General features: G+C 41.8%; 1 protein-coding gene across 6 annotated transcripts in view; it reads left to right on the top strand.

Moving 5' to 3' along the window:
- Positions 1–19,294, top strand: part of Ube2f (ubiquitin conjugating enzyme E2 F (putative)) — a 47,971-nt gene that overhangs the window by 17,440 nt on the left and 11,237 nt on the right. For 4 of the 6 annotated variants that reach the window (XM_059277964.1, XM_059277966.1, XM_059277963.1 and 1 more), the window contains exons 3-4: positions 2,811–2,840; positions 9,262–9,327. In XM_059277964.1, the coding sequence (XP_059133947.1) occupies positions 2,811–2,840; positions 9,262–9,327 (96 nt within the window). The remainder of the gene's footprint in view (positions 1–2,810; positions 2,841–9,261; positions 9,328–19,294) is intronic. The other 2 variants (XM_059277968.1, XM_059277967.1) reach the window with 2 other exon arrangements.

Consider the following 19,294-nt stretch of genomic DNA (forward strand, 5'->3'; position numbering starts at 1 on the left):
ACTGCAGTGAGCATGATAGTGTTTGCCTTCTAAAAGAGTGGTCTCAACCTTCCTAATGCTGTGACCCTTTAGTACAATTTCTCATGTTTTGGTGACCCCCAACCATAACGTTATTTCCATTGCTACTTCATAACTAATTTTACTAGTTATGAATGGTAATGTAAATACCTGATATGCACAGGTTGAGAACCACTCCTAAAAGGTACTGATTCATTTAAGTATGTATTCAGACAGTTGCTAGGTCATGTGGTATTTTGTTTTTCCCTCTATTTTTAGAATGTTGAGAGACCTCTGTTTTTCATAACTGTACTGATTCATGTTCCCGTGCAAATTGTGCGAAGGTTCCCTTTTCTTTATATCCTCGACAACAGTTGCTACCTCTTATCTTTCTAGTAGTAGCCAACCAGAAAGATGTGAGATAGCAGTCATAGTCTTGTTTTGATGTATAGTGACTGCTTGTATATTTTCATAAAACTGGTGGCCATTTTTATTTCTTTGGAGAAGTGTCTGTTAGGTCCTCTGCCTAATTTTTATTCTTTATTCTTTTCTATTGTGTGTACTCCATATTTTTTTACATTAAATCCTTTTCAGCTACGTGATTTGCAGACATTTCCTCTCAGCCTGTCTATATAGACTACCTTTTCTTGGCTGTGCTGTAGTGTTTTAGCTTAATGTAGTCCCACTGTTTAATTTTTGCTTTTCTTGTTTGAGCTTTAAAAAAGTTACAACAAAAAAGTCATTGCTAAAAGCCAGGTTGGGGAACTTCCTCCACCACCACCCCTTATGTTTAAGCCTTTATTCATTTGGATAGTTTGTGTGAGGACACCTAGTTGTCCCCAGAAGAGCCCCTCATTTCCCCCTGTTGTCTTGGTGCTCTGGCATGCTAGTTGACTGTACATGCTTATTAGGTTGGCTCTAGCATCCCCCTGGTGTTCTGTTGGCCTCTGTGTAACAAAATTTGAAGTAAAAAAGAGCAGTATTAACTTTGTTGTTCATTCTCAAGATTCTTTGGGTCTTCATATGGTTCTAGAGGTTCTGGGAAGAATACCACTGAAACTGTGATGGGGATTGCACAGTGTCTGTGAACTTCATTGGATGGTGGGTACCATTTGGTTGGTTTTTAGTTTCTACTCACAGTATTTTACAATTTGAGAGTACAGACCTTTTGGTCTTTAGTTTCTGTCCACAGTATTTTACAGTTTGAGAGTACAGACCTTTCATCTCTAATTAAATTTAGTCCTTGCCAGGCGGTGGTGGCATACGTCTTTAATCCCAGCACTCGGGAGGCAGAGACAGGCGGATCTCTGAGTTCGAGGCCAGCCTGGTCTACAAAGTGAGTTCCAGGAAAGGCGCAAAGCTACACAGAGAAACCCTGTCTCCAAAAAAAAAAAAAAAAAAAAAAAAAATTAGTCCTGAATAATTTTGGTAAATGGGATTGCTTTCTCAATTTCTTTCTGTCTTTCTGTCCAGTGTTGGAGATTGAACCTCGGGACTCTCATATACAATATTCTACCCCTGAGTTACCTCCAGCCCTCTCTTCTCGCTCCTCCTTTTCCTCTCCTTCCCTTCTGTATTCATACCCTTTTTAATTTTTATTTTCTAAGGATAGGGTATGGCTCTGGAACTACTGGGTGGCCTTGAACTTCTAGAGAGCTTGTATTACAGGTGCATATCACCACACCTGACATTGCCTTTTTTTTTTTTTTTAAATAGTTCATTATTGTAACAGATTGGTGTTTTTGTTTGTGTTATGTGTGTGTGTGTGTGTGTGTGTGTGTGTGTGTGTGCGCGCGCGCGCGCTGATCTTGTGTTCTTTGATTTTATTTATTAGGGCTTTTAAAAAATATTTGTTTATTTTGGGGGTTTTGAGACAGGGTTTCTCTGTGTAACAGCCCTGGCTGACCTCAAACTCAGATGATTTCGAACTCAGATCTGCCTGCCTCTGCTGGGATTAAAAGTGTGTACCACCACACTCAGCATTAGTTTTAATGTTTAATGTTTGCTGTTGGAATCTAGGCCTCCTCTGTGTAATCTGTCTTCCGTGAACATCTCTGATGGTTTTACTTCTTTTCTTCTCGTGTTCTGTGGAATAGTGGTGAGAGTAGGCCTATTGTTTTCTGTCAACCAGATGGTAGAGAGTGAGACCTCGGCTCTTTTGATAGCAAGATAGCTGTAGTTTTGACCTGTGGAAAGATGCTGGGCTTAAACACCAGTAAGTTACTGAAGATGTGAACTGAATGGTCTGAGATCTCATGAGAGAGGACTGAGGTCAAGAAATGTAAGTTACAAGGAGGTAACTTGAAGAGACATATAATCACAGTTTGAAAAAAGTACATCTGTTGCTTGGGAGGAGTCATTTTTTAAAAACACTGTAGTCACTGCTTACCTGAAGGCAATTGCTGTGTTTATGTGACATGACTTTCTTTCTTTTTTTTTTTTTTGGTTTTTCGAGACAGGATTTCTCTGTGTAGCTTTGCGCCTTTCCTGGATCTCACTCTGTAGACCAGGCCGGCCTCGAACTCACAGAGATCTGCCTGGCTCTGCCTCTGAGTGCTGGGATTAAAGGTGTACCACCGCCCAGCGACTTTCATTCTTATTAAAGTGAATTCTCTATCTTTTTTTTCTGCATTTATTGGTACTCTGCATGTCACCTTGTATATGTGAAAACTAAATCGCTTAAAATATTAATTTTAGACCAGGTTTCAGTTCATCTAGCTTACTTCTTTTCTTCTGTAATCCTAGAAGAAATTGCTGATTTAAAACTGATAATATGAAGATTCCTATTAACCACAGTCTCTTTATTTCTACAGAGGTTGCAGAACTCGAAGCTAATTTACCCTGTAAGTATAGCACGCTGGTCAAATTAGTACTATATAGTAATGACATGAAGAAAACTTGCTTTAATAACTGAATAGCTAAAAGCCTATTGTGTATGTTGCGAGTGAATTTTAATTTTGTGCAAGAAGAATTATTTGCAATATCTAGCTGGCATAGTGACACATGCCTTTAATCATAGCACTTGGGAGACAGAAGCAGGCTGATCTCCGAGTTCGAGGCCAGACAGGTTAACACAGTGAATTTCAGGCTATGGCTATGTAGAGGGCCCTTGTCTCAAAAAACAACAAAAAGAGGTTCTTTGGTCCTTCTGAATAGCACCTGTAGAATACTGTCTCAGTGCCCCAGAGGCATGTTTGGTCAGTTGCCATCCGTTCCTCCTACTCCCTGAGTGGGCAGGGGTGTAAGTCAGGAGCACATAGCCCTGCTTCCTAGGGAGTGCGCTCCCATTTGGTTCAGCAGCTATTTACTGGTAATTGTTTTTGTGTTTGAGGAAAGGCAGCTTCCTGGCCATTCACCCCCAGATAGCTCCCTTACTTGCTTGGTCTTTCCTGCTGACACATGGGCCTGGCTGTGTAGTTTTTCAGAAATGTACTTGGATAACATGTCAGATACAATTTTTCTATCAGTAATCTTCTCTCAGATCTTTTACATTTCAAATGTCTATGAAAGTCTGAAGGCTTTCATCATTTTACTATTTTTTTTTTGTTAAAACTTTTTATTTTGTTATTTGGTTTAAAAGTAATTCTAAGGATACCTGCTAATATGGGTAACCTATGTTGTGTGTGAGATTTTTCTGTTTGTGTGAATATTGCAGAGGGCTTGGATTTTGATGTGGAGTCCCATCTCATATTTCTTGGAGAGGCCTCATTCCCACCGACACCTAAAGTTGGAAAGATAACGGTGGCGTGCAACCCTTGGGTGGTTGTGAAATTAGTTTGTGAGAGCACAGATAAGTTAAAGGGTTTGTTAAAGGGTTTTTGTTTTGTTTTGTGTAGCCCTGGCTAGCCTGACTTACTATGTAGACCAGGCTGGCCTCAAAAATCAGAGCTCTACTTGTCTCTGCCTCCTGGGATCAAAGGTGTACACCACCTGGCCAGGCTGAACAATTACTTTTGATGTCTAACATTTATGTGGGGAAGAGTAGGTTATGATAGAAAGTATATTTATTCTATGGGCCTCAGTGAAAACATCTTGAAATTTTGTGGATTGACCTCAAAGTTACTTCCATTCAGAACTGAAGGTATTGTCTGTGAATTTTATTGAAAGGTTAATTTTGAAGCTGGGGGATGATTCAGTAGCAGAGTATTTGCCTAACATGTATAATGCCCTGGTTTCAATCCCAGACGTGGGGGACTGGGGAGAGTAATTCTACCTACTAAGGGAAAAGCAAAAGGGTATGCTTTAACACACCTTTAATCTCAGCACTTGGGTGGCAGAAGCAGGCAGAAGCTTGAGGCCAGCCTGATCTACAAATGAGTTTCAGGACAACTAGTGCTACACAGAAAAAGAAACCCTGTCTGGAAAAACAAAAATAAAACAAACAAAATGCTTAGGAAAGTAAATGTGCATGGGTGTGCTAGACTAGCAGGCAAAGGCCTGGAGCCAGGTGATAAGCTTGTTTGCCTGTCTCCCTGCCTGTGTGTTGAGACACTTTCCTAGAAAAAAGAACCACACATTGATTGATTTTTTTTTTTTTTTTTTTTAAATTCCAGTCCAGTCAGTCTTTCCACTGTCTGTGACTCACACATCTATGTTCAAAGTGTCTTTTCGTTAGAGAACACAGAAAGTTTCCACTTAGAACTAGCTTGTGTGTTTGATGCGAGTCTTGCAGGGTTTGGAAAAGATGTGGTCTGTTTCCCATCTTGTGGCTAAGATAGCAGATAGCACACATTTTTTTACGTTCTGCTTTTTCCTCGTTCTTTCTGCTCTTTCCCCATGTTTTCCACAAATCTGCCACTCACCATCCTGAAGAAGAAACAAGCCACCACAGATTAAGTCTTTGCTGTGTTTAAAAACCTTGTTCAAGTATTTCCAGAGCCATCAGGATAGCTAGCTAGCTAGTTTGCTTGCTTCCTTTCTTTCTTGCTTTCTCTCTTTCTCTCTTTTTAACATAAAAACAGGTTATAATTCAAAAGTCCAGGGTTATTTGAAACTGGAAAATATTTTCTCTGTAGAAAATAGTAAAAATGATAACATTTCCCAATAAGTCCCTTTAAGCCAAATAGATGAATTATACATATAAATGTTGATTAGATTCTGGGGTACAGAAGAGACCTATCTTCATCTGTTCAGAGAGCTATGTTTTACTTAAGTTGTGTAAGTGAGATTCCTATTCATCTTCCCCTTCACTGTTTGATTTACGGCAGACATTTTTCTATAGGCTAATCCATAGTCTAAAAAGATTTTAGCCTCCCCTTCCTGAAAGTACAGCCAGCATTTTCTTTCATCAGCTTGATGTGGTACAAATTCTTATCCTAATAGTGAAATGTTTCACTGAAGCTTGCCCAGTGATTGGGTAAAACCAAAACTTATTATAAGCCACAGTCATCCTAGTGTCCTCCTAGTGTCCTCCCTGCTAGGTAGCCTCCCTGGATCTGTGGGTTGCAGTCTGATTATCCTTTGCTTTACATCTAGTATCCACTTATGAGTGAGTACATACCATGTTTGTCCTCCTGAGTCAGGATAGCTTTCTATGCAGCAGTGTGATTAGTAACTGCAGAATAACTTCGGAGCTCTATCTGTACAAGTGCATAGAGGCTTCTCTGGAAATGCACATCTTCTTAGATAGGTCCTGTTGTATATAAAGAAAACTAAGTGTAGAGTTCTAAGCTCTGCTTTATACATATGCATACATACATACATAAACTTTTATTTAACTTTTCTTGAGCTTTAAGGTTAGTTATTTGATTTTGGTGGTTTCATTAATTTTTAAAACTTGTTTTACTAGTTTATATATTCTTGGAAGGCTAATCCATTTCATAGATTCCACATTTAAACCCTCATTAAAAGAAAAAGGGTGCCAAATGGACACCACCAATCTGAAATAATGATTGAAGTGTTACTAAGCCTTCCTCTTTTCTTACCTGTATTTCAAAGAATGCTGTTTCTATTTTCAAAATAAGCTCAAGATAAAACGCTTCAAGATAGCATAGACGGATTCTCTGGAAAGAAGTCCAGTAGTACAGCCTTAACACAGATTATATAAATTTAGGAAGTTTCTCCACAGTGAAGGAAACAATCACCATTGAGAAGAGACAGTCTATAGACTAGAGAGAAAATTCTTAGCCATGGGCCCATGAGATGGCTCAGAAGGTAGAGGCACTTGCTATGCAAGTCTGGAGACTTGAGTTAGAGCTCTGGAACTCATGTAAAGGTGGAGGAGAGACGGAACTCCATAAAGTAAGTTGTCTGCTGACCTCCACATTTGTGCCATGGCATGTGCACCCACATATGTTATGTGTATACACACACATACACATTAATTTTCAGTGGTTTAAAAGTCTTTGCCAAATATGCATCAGACAAGGGATTAATATCCAGGCTATATAAAGAACTGTAAAAACTAAACAACAAAAACCTAGATCAATCAATAAATGGGCCAGTGAATTTTACACAGTTCTCAAAAGAAGAAATACAAATGCCCAGTAAATTCTTGAAAAAGTGTTTAGCATTTTTGGACATCAGAGAATTACAAATTAAAACAGTTTAGGGATACAGTCTGAACCCAGTTGCATTGGCTGTCATCAAGAAAACAAATGACAGGCTGGAGAGATGGCTCACATCTGGCTGGTCTTACAGAGATTCTGAGTTCAGTTCCTAGCAACCACATGGTGGCTCACAACCATCTATAATGGGATCTGGTGCCCTCTTCTGGAATATAGCCATATATGCAGACAGAACACTGTATACATAATAAGTAGAATCTTAAAAAAAAAAATGACAAGACATGCTACAGTGAATGTGGGAAAAGATGACCCTTATTCACTCTTGACGGGAATAACCTTGTGTAATCACTGTAGAAATCAGTATGAAAGTTCTTCAAAAAAAGAAAGAGCCGGGCGGTGGTGGCGCACGCCTTTAGTCCCAGCACTTGGGAGGCAGAGGCAGGCGGATCTCAGTGAGTTCGAGGCCAGCCTGGTCTCCAAAGCAAGATCCAGGAAAGGCGCAAAACTACACAGAGAAACCCTGTCTCGAAAAACCAAAAAAAAAAAAAAAAAAAAAGAAGGAAAGAAAGAAAAGAAAAGGAAGAAAGAAAATAGAGCTTAGATATAACCGAGTTACACCACTCTTAGGTGTATACTCAAAGGACTCTGTAAGTCAACATACCAAAAAGTTGTACAAATGCGTGTGTAGCTACATAATTCACAAGAGCCAGGAAGTAGAACCATTAGGAGTTGAGTAAAGAAAGTGTACAGACACACAATAGAATTTTATGTAGCTGTAAAGAGAAGAGAAACCATGGCATTTGCAAGACGATGGATGCAGTTGGAGATCTGTATGGTAAGAGAAATAAGCGAGGCTTAGATAAGTCTATGTTTTTTAACATCTGCAGAAACTAAAAATGTCAAATTATATGTGTGTGTATCTGTAAAACTAGGAAGGGGATCATACGATAGGAAGAGACTGACAGATAGAAAATAAGGTAATATATTCCATGTAAAAGGGAAAGTAAGCTGTAAGTGACTGGAGGAAGAAAGGAAACCAGCCTGACAGGAATGGAGGGAAGGCTAGTGGGGGAGGGGATAATTGAGGACAATGAATAAGGACCCAGTACTTTGTTAACTAACCAAAAAGAAACAATTTTGAAAGATAAGGAAATGAAACCTGTTTTCAGTATACATAGTTCTAAATGTGATTTTTTTTTTTAAGTTTTATTTTTATTTTTTGTGCATTGGTGTCTCACCTGTTTGTGTGTCTATTTGAGGGTGTCAGATCCTCTGGAACTGGAGTTACAGACAGTTGTGAGCTGCCACATGGGTGCTGGGAATTGAATGTGGGACCTCTGGAAGAGCAATCAGTGCTCATAACCTCTGAGCCATCTCTCCAGCCTGAGTCTCCTTATTTCTAAAGTAAAGAATATGGTAGTGTATTTCTAAAACTGCTTCTTACCCCATAGGCTGAGGGTTTTTTAACCCCACTGTAAAAAAGAAAGTCCATCTTAGTCTTAAATTATTCTATGTGTTTTATCTCAATGTTTTATGTATGACACACTAATTAAATACCAAAATGAAACAAGACCAATAGTAAACTTGTGAACTCATTACTACTTTGGGTCTAACCTTGCTTTTATGAATAGCCTATGATCTCAAACTAGTCATTGGACCCTTCTGAACCTTCTTGTCATCTGTCCAAGTCAACAACATTGGACTAGATGGTCTTTAATGTTATTTCTCACTATATTTGAATCATCCTATTTTTGTGGAAATTTTTATCAATGTAGAACTGAACAAGTGGGACTTTTCTAAGCAATAACGTTAGTAGGTACAATAAGGAATTTATACTTGTATCTTCTGAGTTACATTAATGTAGGAAAATTTCCTAAGTATTTTTTACAGATCTGTATGGCACTTCCTAAGTGATAGCTGTCCTTCTGTATCCTTTGCGAAGGAGGCAGACAGTGCAGTAGACAATTCCCCTTGACTGTACCCTTGACTGTGGTGGCTCTTCTTGCTAGAGAGCTTGTTCCGACTCAGGCCCTTCTTGCTTGGTGAGCAGTAGGCTCAGACCTTTGCTGCTGGACTGAGCAAAGCGTTGTTTGACAGAGCGAGCCGAGTTACCAGGTAGGGTGTGAAGGTTTCGGTTTTTGCTTTCCTGAGACAGTGTCTCACTGTGTAGGCCAGGTTGGCCTTGAACTCACAGAATCCTGTTTGCCTTTGCCTCCCAGATGCTAGGATTAAAGATGAGTGTCCCCTGTGCTCAAGAGGCAGAGGCAGGTGGATTTCTGAGATTTTTTTTTTTCCTCCAATGTTATGGTAAATGCTGGATGGCAGCCAGCTGTAAGACATCTCACTTCTTTCTAACTTCACTTCTGATGGGCATGCATGTCTGTGAATCTCCTCGGTACAGAGTAAGTTGGACAGAAGTTTGACCTGGTTCTTTTCCTGGTTTTCCCATGTTTGTTAGCTTTTACCCACATACATTAATGTCTTTGAGGGATAGTTTCTTTCAGAGTAAATAGCACAATTCTCTAATTAATAAAAAGAACTCTTTGGTGACCTTTTAAAATTTGAAGTAAATACCTTGATTTGGAATTAACTAGTAAGACTAGAATGGCAAAAACACCACCACCACCATTAGAGTGTAGGGACTCACTGGTTGCCTTGTGAATCAGCACCACTGGCTTCTGTGTGTTAAGGTTAGCTTTAGCTGAGCATGTGGACAGCTGCTCACGCCAGACCTTCCTAATGGCTATTTCTTTTGCAGGTACATGTAAAGTACATTTTCCTGATCCAAACAAGCTTCATTGCTTTCAGCTGACTGTAAGCCCAGGTAATAAATACTCCTGCATACTTCAGTGTTCGTGTAATTTTCAAGTAGCAAGAGTAAAGGTCTACCCACATCTGTCTTTCTCTGGATACATCCTCTAGTATCTAAAAGTTAAGACTTGGTAAGATCCCCCATTCCCTATGACAAGGCCTATGTCTTGCAGCTAGATAAAGTGTAGGAAGTGAGCGTGAGGCACCCAGTGTCCTGAACTCCGTAAAGCCAGACAGTCAATGCTGACTGCAGCCTACTGTTGAGTGTGGGCTTTGAGGTCATGAGTGGGCTCTGATAATACTCCAGAGGAGCCTAACCTGGGTGAAGTTACTTAGCTGTTCAGCTGTGGCCCCCGTCTACAGAGTGGGGGTCAAACAGGACAACGTCAGGATTAAATGGATACACCCCTTTTGGGCCCAGGTTGTAGCAGACAGATTACCAGCTGTCCTCCGTAGGACTGATAAGTGCCTAGTCTACAGGGCAGCAGCATATCTCCTTGGTCAGACGTTCCTAGTGAAGATGCTGGAATAGGAGTTGCCAATCACCAACCCATGTTGGCCTCCAGTAGCCAACCATTGGCAGCCAGTGCATGCTACTTCTAGGTAGGTGGGGTAGGAAGAGTAAGGGAATCAGTTCTTAGGGTTTCTCCATAAATGTTTGTAAAGAGACACTGGAGTGGGAGGTGCATCAGCTGCATCCCCTCTGCACTTGCTGTCCAAAGTGACAGTGTCCAGAGGAGGACATTATTCAAATAATGCTGTCAGCACTTCAGACGTGTGAAAACTATTCCAAGGATTCTGATGCAGAGAAAAGGGAAAGGGATGATTTGTCTTCAGGTCATGCTGACAAACTAATGTGACACTTGTTAAGGCTGGAGTGGTCTGACCTTTGGGGGTTTGAGAGTAGGTGTCCAGAGCTGTTCAGTTAGTCCACAGAGATTTCTGGCGTCATTTAGCAACTGTAAAGTTCATATTGTTACTTGAACTGAAATGTACAGAAAAATAAGAAAAGAGGACGGAGAGTTTTGTTGTAGAAATAGAGGATGTTGTCTTTTTTGGGAGAGGTGGAGAAAGGAGTGAGGAACTGAGAATAGTGAGTCATGAACTAATTAAAAAGTGAGAGGTACAGAATGTGGGTATGTGATAATGAGTCCATGAATAAACCATGGCCTTGTCTCTGCGAGGCGAGTGTTTATAATAATAAGAATCCTGTTTCAAAGTGCTCTTGATAATTTGTAATTCCATTTACATCTCGCTGCAGTGGTACATGCTTATGATCCTAGCACTCAAGAGATTGAGGCAGGAAGTTCACAAGTTCAAGGCCAGCTTGGACTACCAAGCAAAACCCTATCTTAAACCTATATGAAGGAGCCGGGTGGTGGTGGTGCACACCTTTAATCCCAGCACTTGCGAAGCAGAGTCAGGTGGATCTTTATGAGTTCGAGGCCAGCCTGGTCTACAAAATGAGTTCCTAGACAGGCTCTAAAGCTACACAGAGACACTGTCTGGAAAAAAACAAAAACAGAAAAACCCAGAAACCTATGCGAAGGTTTTCCAGACTGTAACTTTAGTGTGATGCCAGTAGCTTACTCCATATTTAGATGTGGGGTGCTTTGCATGCCTGCTGTCTTTGAGTGGGTGAGATGGTGAAGGCCCTGCCCATTCTGAAACATCTGTATTCTATGTTAAGGAGCACTGAATACACAGGTGCCTTCTCTCATCCCGGAGTCACTGTGAAGAATGTTGTTCACTAAGTACTCCGGCTCTTGTATTGTAGTGAGCTAGGCTCTGTCAGCCAGTGACTCCTCTAGTCTACTTCTTCAGTCCTTGGCTGCTTACAGACGCTTGTTTTTTTCCACACTGATTAGTGTCCTATGGTAGTGTTTCTGTGGTTTCCTCTGAGTGTTTCTCCTCTCCTCTCCTTGTTTTGCCTGTTCTTTTATTTTTACTAAATCCTATGAATATGATCACTGAAATAACATGACCACACCTTTATCCCGAGTGTCTCTGACAGGGAAACAACTGTTTTACAGGGTCAGTAGTCACTATTCCAGCAGGAGATAAAAGATTTTTCAGTGCCTAGGAATACATTGAACTATATGTTTAGCATGTTCTCTGCTCACTGAATGTAGGCTCTGATTGTGAAAATCAGAATCAAGAGCAGAAAGCTTTGCTTTTAATTGCATATGGCTATGGCAGAAATCTGCCCATTCTAAAAAATGTGCCTAGAATTGTGATTTTTTTTTTTTTTGGGGGGGGGGAGTACAGTCATGCTCCTCTTAATGTTGAAAAAAAAGTGTAGATGCTGAACAGGGAAGTTGTAGCTCCATGCCTAAGTATGAAGGTGTGGTTCTGAAGCTGGCTCCTTTGCAGACCATAGCCTTACACTTAGATCTAAAAACTGAATCATGCGTGTGACATAGGCCCTAGATGATTATGGTGGAGGACTACACTCTTTGCAGCATCTGTCCTCACTTTCCATCATTTTGTGTTATAATGGTCCTTCATGTTTAGGAATAGATACAGGTTTCAAAGAATAAGAGGGAAAGTAATTGAGTGGTGAGACAGAATAGTACTAGTAAGTGAACACAAGTAAAATGAAGCAAGACAGAAGCCTAGAAACTGGCCCAGCTCCCAACAGTCAGGCCAGGGAATTTGCTTCAGCCCTCCTGACATGGTGCTGGAGGCTTTAGACTGACAGGGCCATAAACTTAAAAGTAACAGTGATTTGTTTGTCTAGAGACAAAGTTCGTATGTAGCCCAGGCTGGCCAGGGGCTTGCTATATAGTTTGGGCAGGCTTCAAATCAAGAACTCGCTGCCTCAGCCTCCGGAGTGTTAGGATTGTAGGCACGAGTCACCATTCCTGTTTGTTTGTTTCTTTGTTTGTTTGAGACAGGGCTTCATTCACTATATAGCTCTGGCGGTCCTCTGCCTCCTGGGTGCTGGGATTAAAGATATGTGCCACTACAAACTGCCTGACTTTTCCTTTTTAAAGCAGTTTTACTGAGAAATAAAATTACAAACAGTCAGATGTGCTGACCTGAGTTGCACAACTTAGAGTTTCAGAATCTTTATGTTGTATCATCTCCACAACTCTGACAAAGATGAGGAGCGTCACCACATCCTGAAGTTCCCTTTTGCCTCCTTGCCACCCCACCACTAGTCTTTCTGATTTTCCTACCGTAGTTTACTTGTATTTGTGTGAAAGCTTTTGTTAATGCATAGATCTTTCCCTTCATTTCTGTCTGAGTCATATGAGAAGTGTGCCTTCCACTTGAATTGTAGGGTTTTATTGAGGCAGAAGTTGTCAGGAATGGTTGTTGACCCTGCTGATGTCTAGGGTATGTGGTGATCATGCAGAACCTTGCATGTGATTTACCCTGGTGTGTCACAGTTTCAGACATGAGACTTAGTCTCATTCATACTCCCATCCCTGCTCTTTCTAGTGATTTCTAATTTCACTATGAGGTTAACCACTGTGAGAAAAGGATACATTCTAAGAACAGATTCTCCTCCCTTGGTGACTCTTTGAAATAACCCTACAAACAGATGGCACTTCCCTTCTGTGTGTACTTAGGAACATGGTGTGAGCTGCCTGCCAGCAGTGTCTTCTGACTTTGAAGAGACACTCATGCTTTCTGCTCTGCTCCTTCCAAGAACTCTGTTGGTGTGATGGTACTTGTGATGATACTCAGTGGACCACTGTCACCTGATAGACAGGCATGTCATCTGTTTCATGCTGATTTCTCCCCTTCCCTAACACACAGCTCCCAGCCATATTCTCTTGAGAATTCTCAGGCCATTCAGTACCATTGTTATAAATAGCTTCTGAGCTGAGTTGTAGCTCAGAAATAGGAGTGCTTGCCCAGCATTCCTGAGAACATTCTGGTGGTCACCTGTAGAGATAGGCAGTAAGGGCCAGTGAAGAAGCTCGTTGGGGAAAGGTACCTGTTGACAACCTGAGTTCACTCCCTGGAGTTCATATTGTAGAAGGAGACCCCTCCAGGTTGACCTGACTTCCATATTCACATCTTTATGTGCATGTGGGCATACTAGCACTAAACCCACAACGCACTAAAATAAGTAAAGAAATATAATAAAATTAATGTATTTAAGGCATGTTAAGTGTCCAAAATAGTATGGCATTTAAATGGTAAGTTTTGGGGAGTTTAAGAAATAACCAGCATTCAGTTTTTCAGTTCCATGCATATCTTTATGTAGCATAGATTTTCCCCTGCTTTATGTTTCTCAATAATCGTGTTTAGCTCTAAACCCTCACTGCTCTCTACCTCGCCTCGCCTTCTCTTGAGTCTTGCTCTCACCCAGAAACCTCTCTAGAATGCAGCCCTCCCTCCTTGCTGTTACTGTGTTCATCTTACACTGTACAGCTTATTTGTTCTCTTTTCCATCAGAATGTAAGCTTCCCAAAGGCAGACATTGTCCCTTGTGTCCCCAGTGCTTAGAGCAGTGTCTGGCATGAGGTAGACACTAAGTCTTGTTGGAAGAACTTATAATTTAAGCAATATGTTACAGATTTTTATGCTATTAAACATGAGATAACATTTCATGTACAGTGATCTCTGGGAATGAAGATGGCTACTATTAGCATTTTCCCCAGTAGAGTTGATATTTGTGAATGAGTATTTATTTGGGGTTTTCGGGACAGGGTTTCTCTGTGTAACCTTGGTCGATTGGAACTCACTCTCTAGACCAGGCTGGCCTCGAACTCACAGAGATCCATGTGCCTCTGCCTCCCGAGTGCTGGGATTAAAGGCATGTGCTACCACTGCCTGACCTAATATTAATTAATTCAAGCCAGAAGCAGAAGTTCATTCAATACCAGTCTCTTTCATTTGTCTTTATAGCTATAACTATTTTTTTTATATAAATAAGCTGACTGACATGTTAGGGTTACATCTTTTTGTCTCTGTACTTCAAAGGTGTCAGTCTGTTTTCTATTGCTGTGATAAAACATCATGGCCAAGGCAAATTTGTAAGAGGAAGGGGTTATTTGAGCTCTGGTTTCAGAGGGACTAACACATCAGGGAGGCATGCAGCAGGCTAGCATAGTGGCAGGCATAGCTGAAGTTCACATCTTAATAGCAAGCAGGAAGCAGAGAGTGAACTGGGAATGATGCGAGACTTTGACATCTCAAAGCCCACCCCAGTGATGGACTTCCTCTAGCTAGGCCACACCTCCTAACACCCCCTCCCCCCGCCCCCAAACAGTACCACTAACTGGGAAATGCTGTGGGATGTTCTGTATGTTAAATGTGTTGCTCTGATCGGTTAATAAATAAAATACTGATTGGCCAGTAGCCAGGCAGGAAGTATAGGCGGGACAAGCAGAGAAGAGAATTCTGGGAAGTGAAAGACTGAGGCAGAGAGACGCTGCCAGACGCTGCCATGAAAAGCAAGATGTAAGGTACTGGTAAGCCACGAGCCACGTGGCAACATATAGACTAATAGAATGGGTTAATTTAAGATATAAGAACTAGATAACAAGAAGCCTGCCATGGCCATACAGTTTGTAAGCAATATAAGTCTCTGTGTGTTTACTTGGTTGGGTCTGAGAGGCCGTGGGACTGGCGGGTGAGAGAGATTTGTCCTGACCGTGGGCCAGGCAGGACTGGAGAAAACTTAAGCTACAGGGGAACAAGTATTAAAATGACTGAGACTATGGGGGACATCTCATTCAAACTACCACATTCCACGCCCTCAGGACAAGACTCCCAACCCAATCAAGCTTCCAACTTGTGAAAGGAAAACCTAAGCAATTTTCTACTCCTGGAAAAGAACAACCAAGTTGGTAGCCAAACTTGGCAGTGATGTCGATGGGGTGCTGGATTTAGAGTAATGAAGGATACAAAAATATTTAAAGGGGTTGTGGAATCTTCCTCCACGGTTTCAGAGGAGGCCCATTGCATGAAGCTGTGGAAATGAAGCTTGAGTTGCATTGGCGACCTCAAGATGTTGAAGATGCCAGAGTCCTGGGATTTCTGCCAAGGATTGCTGCACACAGATATTGGAACTAGTTCAGAAAGAGGTAGGCAGCAAAGCCCACTGGGCAAACCCATCTAAGCCATCTAACATCAGCCGTGGAGCTACAGGATTTGGAGTTTGCACTGATTGGTTTCCGTCTTGCTTTGCTCTGGTGTTAACTCACTGTAGCCAGATTCCTCCCTTTTGGAATGGAGATGTATATTCTCTGCCATTGTATGTTGGAAGTATGTAATTGGTTTTTTGATTTTATAAGGGGCTTACAATGAAGAGACTGCCTTTGAGTCTCAGAAGAGACTCTTGAAGTTGGACTAAATGCATTTTGCATTATAACCATGAGTCTGTGGGACATAGAAGTGGAATGTGGTGATTTGAATGAGTGCCCTGTACAGGCTCAGTCATTTTAATTCGAGTACTCAGGTGTTTGGTACTGTTGGAGAGGCTTAGGAAGTGCAGCCTTGCTGGAAGAAATACATCAGTTGTGGGGGTGGGCTTTGAGGTTTCACAGCCTCCCACCATTCCCATTTGCTCTCTGCTTCCTGATTGTGGTTTAAGATGTCTTAAGCATGCCTGCTGACATGCTCCCTGCTATGATGATGATGATCTCTTTTTTTTTTAATTTATTCATTTATTCATTTTTATTATCAGCTTGATATAGTATAAATTCTTATCCTAGTAGTGAAATGTTTCATTGAAGCTTGCCCAGTAATTGAGTAAAACCAAAACTTATTATAAGCCACAGTCATTCTAGGTTCTCCCCTGCTATATAGCCTCCTTGGTTCTGTGGGTTGCAGTCTGATTGTTCTTTGCTTTATACCTAGTATCCACTTATGAGTGAGTACATACCATGTTTGTCCTTCTGGGTCTGGGTTACCTCACTCAGGATGATATTTTCGAGTTCCATCCATTTTTGGCTGGTCTCTTAACTTACTATGTAGCCAAGGATGGTGAACTTCTGATCATCCTGTCTATACTTTTTGAGTGGTGGGATTACAGGTTGTCCAGTTTGAGACCGGATTTTCTAAATGAAACTTTAATCATCTCTGCGTAGTTTCTGAACCCAAAACAGTATATCCAGTGCCACTCTGCCTTGAAGAAGCACTGTGGATTTGGGACAACACAACAGGCTCCTGCTGCTACTCCCAAACCTCTGGACCTGTTTAAACATCTGAATGGTGAAGTGTGTGTGTGTGTGTGTGTGTGTGTGTGTGTGTGTGTGTGTGTGTGTTTTAAAGTAGGGAAAGGTTTTGAAATTCGAGGAGCAAAGTGAAGCTGGTGTGACCTCTGGACTTCGAGAGCACATAGTAATTCTGGGGTAGGGCAAATGTGGAAGTTGGTTCTGTCCAAGTGTTAGTGTCCATGAAACCCTAGAAACTTTCTTCCTGGAGTTACTCATCATCTGTGTGATTCCTTGAAGGCAAGAGGAAGCAGGTTGCAAAGCTCCAGTGGAAGGAGGGGTTAAGTCCTCTAACTGTAGCAGTGGGCAGGGAACCAGGAGCCTTCTCCTACTGTAGTTCAGAATTCAGTCCCAGTTGCCAAGAGTAAAATGTGTTTAGCTTCAGCAACTGTGGCTAGAAGCACGAGTTCACACACTATGCTGGGCCGTGGTACACTGTACACTGTAGTCTTCCGCCTGTCCGCTCCAGAGGAGAGGAGGCCTCCTTCTCCTGGGGCTGTCTGGGCTGTGGAGCCAGGTGTGGAAGGGTTGTCAGGGAGCTCACCAACTGTAGTCAGCCTCTGAAACCAGGGGTGGGGGGAGGGGGAGGTACAGCTGATCTCGGGCCTTCTGCAGTGTAACACACTCCTTGGCTGCACGGTGTGCTGCAAATCCAGGAAAGAGAAGTGGGTCAGGTCTGACAGCAGCTTTGAATAGGGAAGTGCTGACTGAGAAGCGGGTCGCTTTCCTGAGAGAAGAGTTCGTTTAAAAAGAAAACAGGTGGATCTTAGTTACTTAAAACATTCTAATCGTTAAATAAAAACTTTCCTGGGCAGAAGGAGCATGATGGAAGAAGAAGCACATTAGAAACACTAGCTTCTTTGTGACGACAAAACCAGAGTAACTGCCGTCAGTGAACTACAAAGCCAGCTAGAGAGAAAAGACAGAATGGCAGGAGGCTTGGCTGCAGCACACCTTCTTCTGGATCACTGGGGGTGAATTTAGAGTGGGCTGTGTGGTCTGCAGTGAAGAAGCCTGACACAGAGATTCTGTACCATGGTGATTGAAGTCAAGAGAACGAGGTCAGCCAAGTCTTGGAGTCACATGGATGCACTGTAGTGTATGTAAAGATGCCACCTACAGGAAAAGTCATCAGATTTGGAGCTAAACGTACCAACAAGTGTCTTTTCCCAAGACTTGTTACTGTGTCACAAATCTAGGTATATTACAAAGAGTAAATGACCTTACAGACATCTTAAAAAGAAGAATGATTCGGTTTGCTCACCATTTTAGGGGTGGCAGTCCATTATGCAGGGAGGGCGTGGTAGATCTCACATCATGGCAAACAGGAAGAAAAGCAGTATGGGAAAAGGCAGGATGCAGCCCCTAGAGCCTCACAGTGTCATTGTCTCTACTCCAGCCAGCTCCCACTTCCATGGTCCTATCCTGAACTGAATGGCTCCTTAGGTCTGAGTCCTCATGATTGGTTTCTGGAAAGGCCTCACAGACACTCCTAAAGCTGTGCCTTACTGTCTCCTAGGGTGTTCTCAATTCAGTCAAACTGTCAGCAGATTAATGTATCGAATAGAAAAGAGAATAGTTGAGCAGCCACTTGGCAGGAAAGAAAACAAAACACCATATTTTGTGAAACTAGTGAATTGTTTATTAAGACATTCATCTAATCTTGGTTGTGAAAGACCTTTTAAAAACATGACACCAAGCCGGGCGGTGGTGGCGCACGCCTTTAATCCCAGCACTCGGGAGGCAGAGCCAGGCGGATCTCTGTGAGTTCGAGGCCAGCCTGGGCTACCAAGTGAGTTCCAGGAAAAGGCGCAAAGCTACACAGAGAAACCCTGTCTCGAAAAACCAAAAAAAAAAAAAAAAAAAAAAAAAAAAAAAAAAAAAAAAAAAATGACACCAGAGGCTGAGTCCATGAAGTAGAACTGACTTCTTAGAAATAGAAACCTAGCCGGTGTGCTGGCCAAGCTGTGTGGTCTACAGAGTGAGTTCCAGCACAGCCATGGTATTCGGGGAAACCCTCTCTCAATACACATACACACACACACATCCCAAATACATAAATGAAATGGCAAAGGCCCTCTAAATCAACAATTCAGTGGTAAGTAGTTTTTTCTGTTCTTCCAGATCACAGTACTCACTTAGGGCTCATACTGCATGTAACTTCAGCTGAGGACGTGGCTCTTAAGACCCTCTACAGGCGTCTGTGGGCACCCACACAAACATGCACATTAACTAAAATATTAACAAAAGCAAAAGCAAAATCCAGGAGCTTTCCACATCATTGGCCCAATGATACTCCTCTTGCTAAGAAGAACTGGACATCAATTCTTTGGGAAGAAGTGGAAATAACCAGTAATCCAAGCTATTTCAGCAATACTAACATTTAGCAAGGACTGTAAAATAAAGGACAAATAGTATTTAATAAGATTTTTTAAGATTGCCAGAGTATGAATGCTAAGATCTGGTAATGGCTGCTTTAACTGTTGGATACATAGTGCTGGCCTCAAAGATGGCTTGTTTTTTTAATTTAGTTTTGTGTGTACATGTGCCATGGTTCTTGGGTGGGGGTCAGAGGACAGCTTGCGGGAGTTGGTCTCTCCATCTTGTGGGTCCTGGAGCTTGAACTCAGGTTTTCAGGTTTGGTAGCAAACACCTTTGCTTGCTGAGCCATCTCACTAGCCTACAGCCTCAGAATTCTTGAAGAAGCCTGCTTTTCGTCTATTTATGCCAAAGTTAGATAGACAGGCTGCGGCACCCTCTGCGGCAGCAGCCCCTTCTCGAAGCAATGTTGGGTCCAACCAA

The sequence above is a fragment of the Peromyscus eremicus genome, chromosome 13 (assembly GCF_949786415.1).
Source record: "Peromyscus eremicus chromosome 13, PerEre_H2_v1, whole genome shotgun sequence".
NCBI lineage: Eukaryota > Metazoa > Chordata > Mammalia > Rodentia > Cricetidae > Peromyscus > Peromyscus eremicus.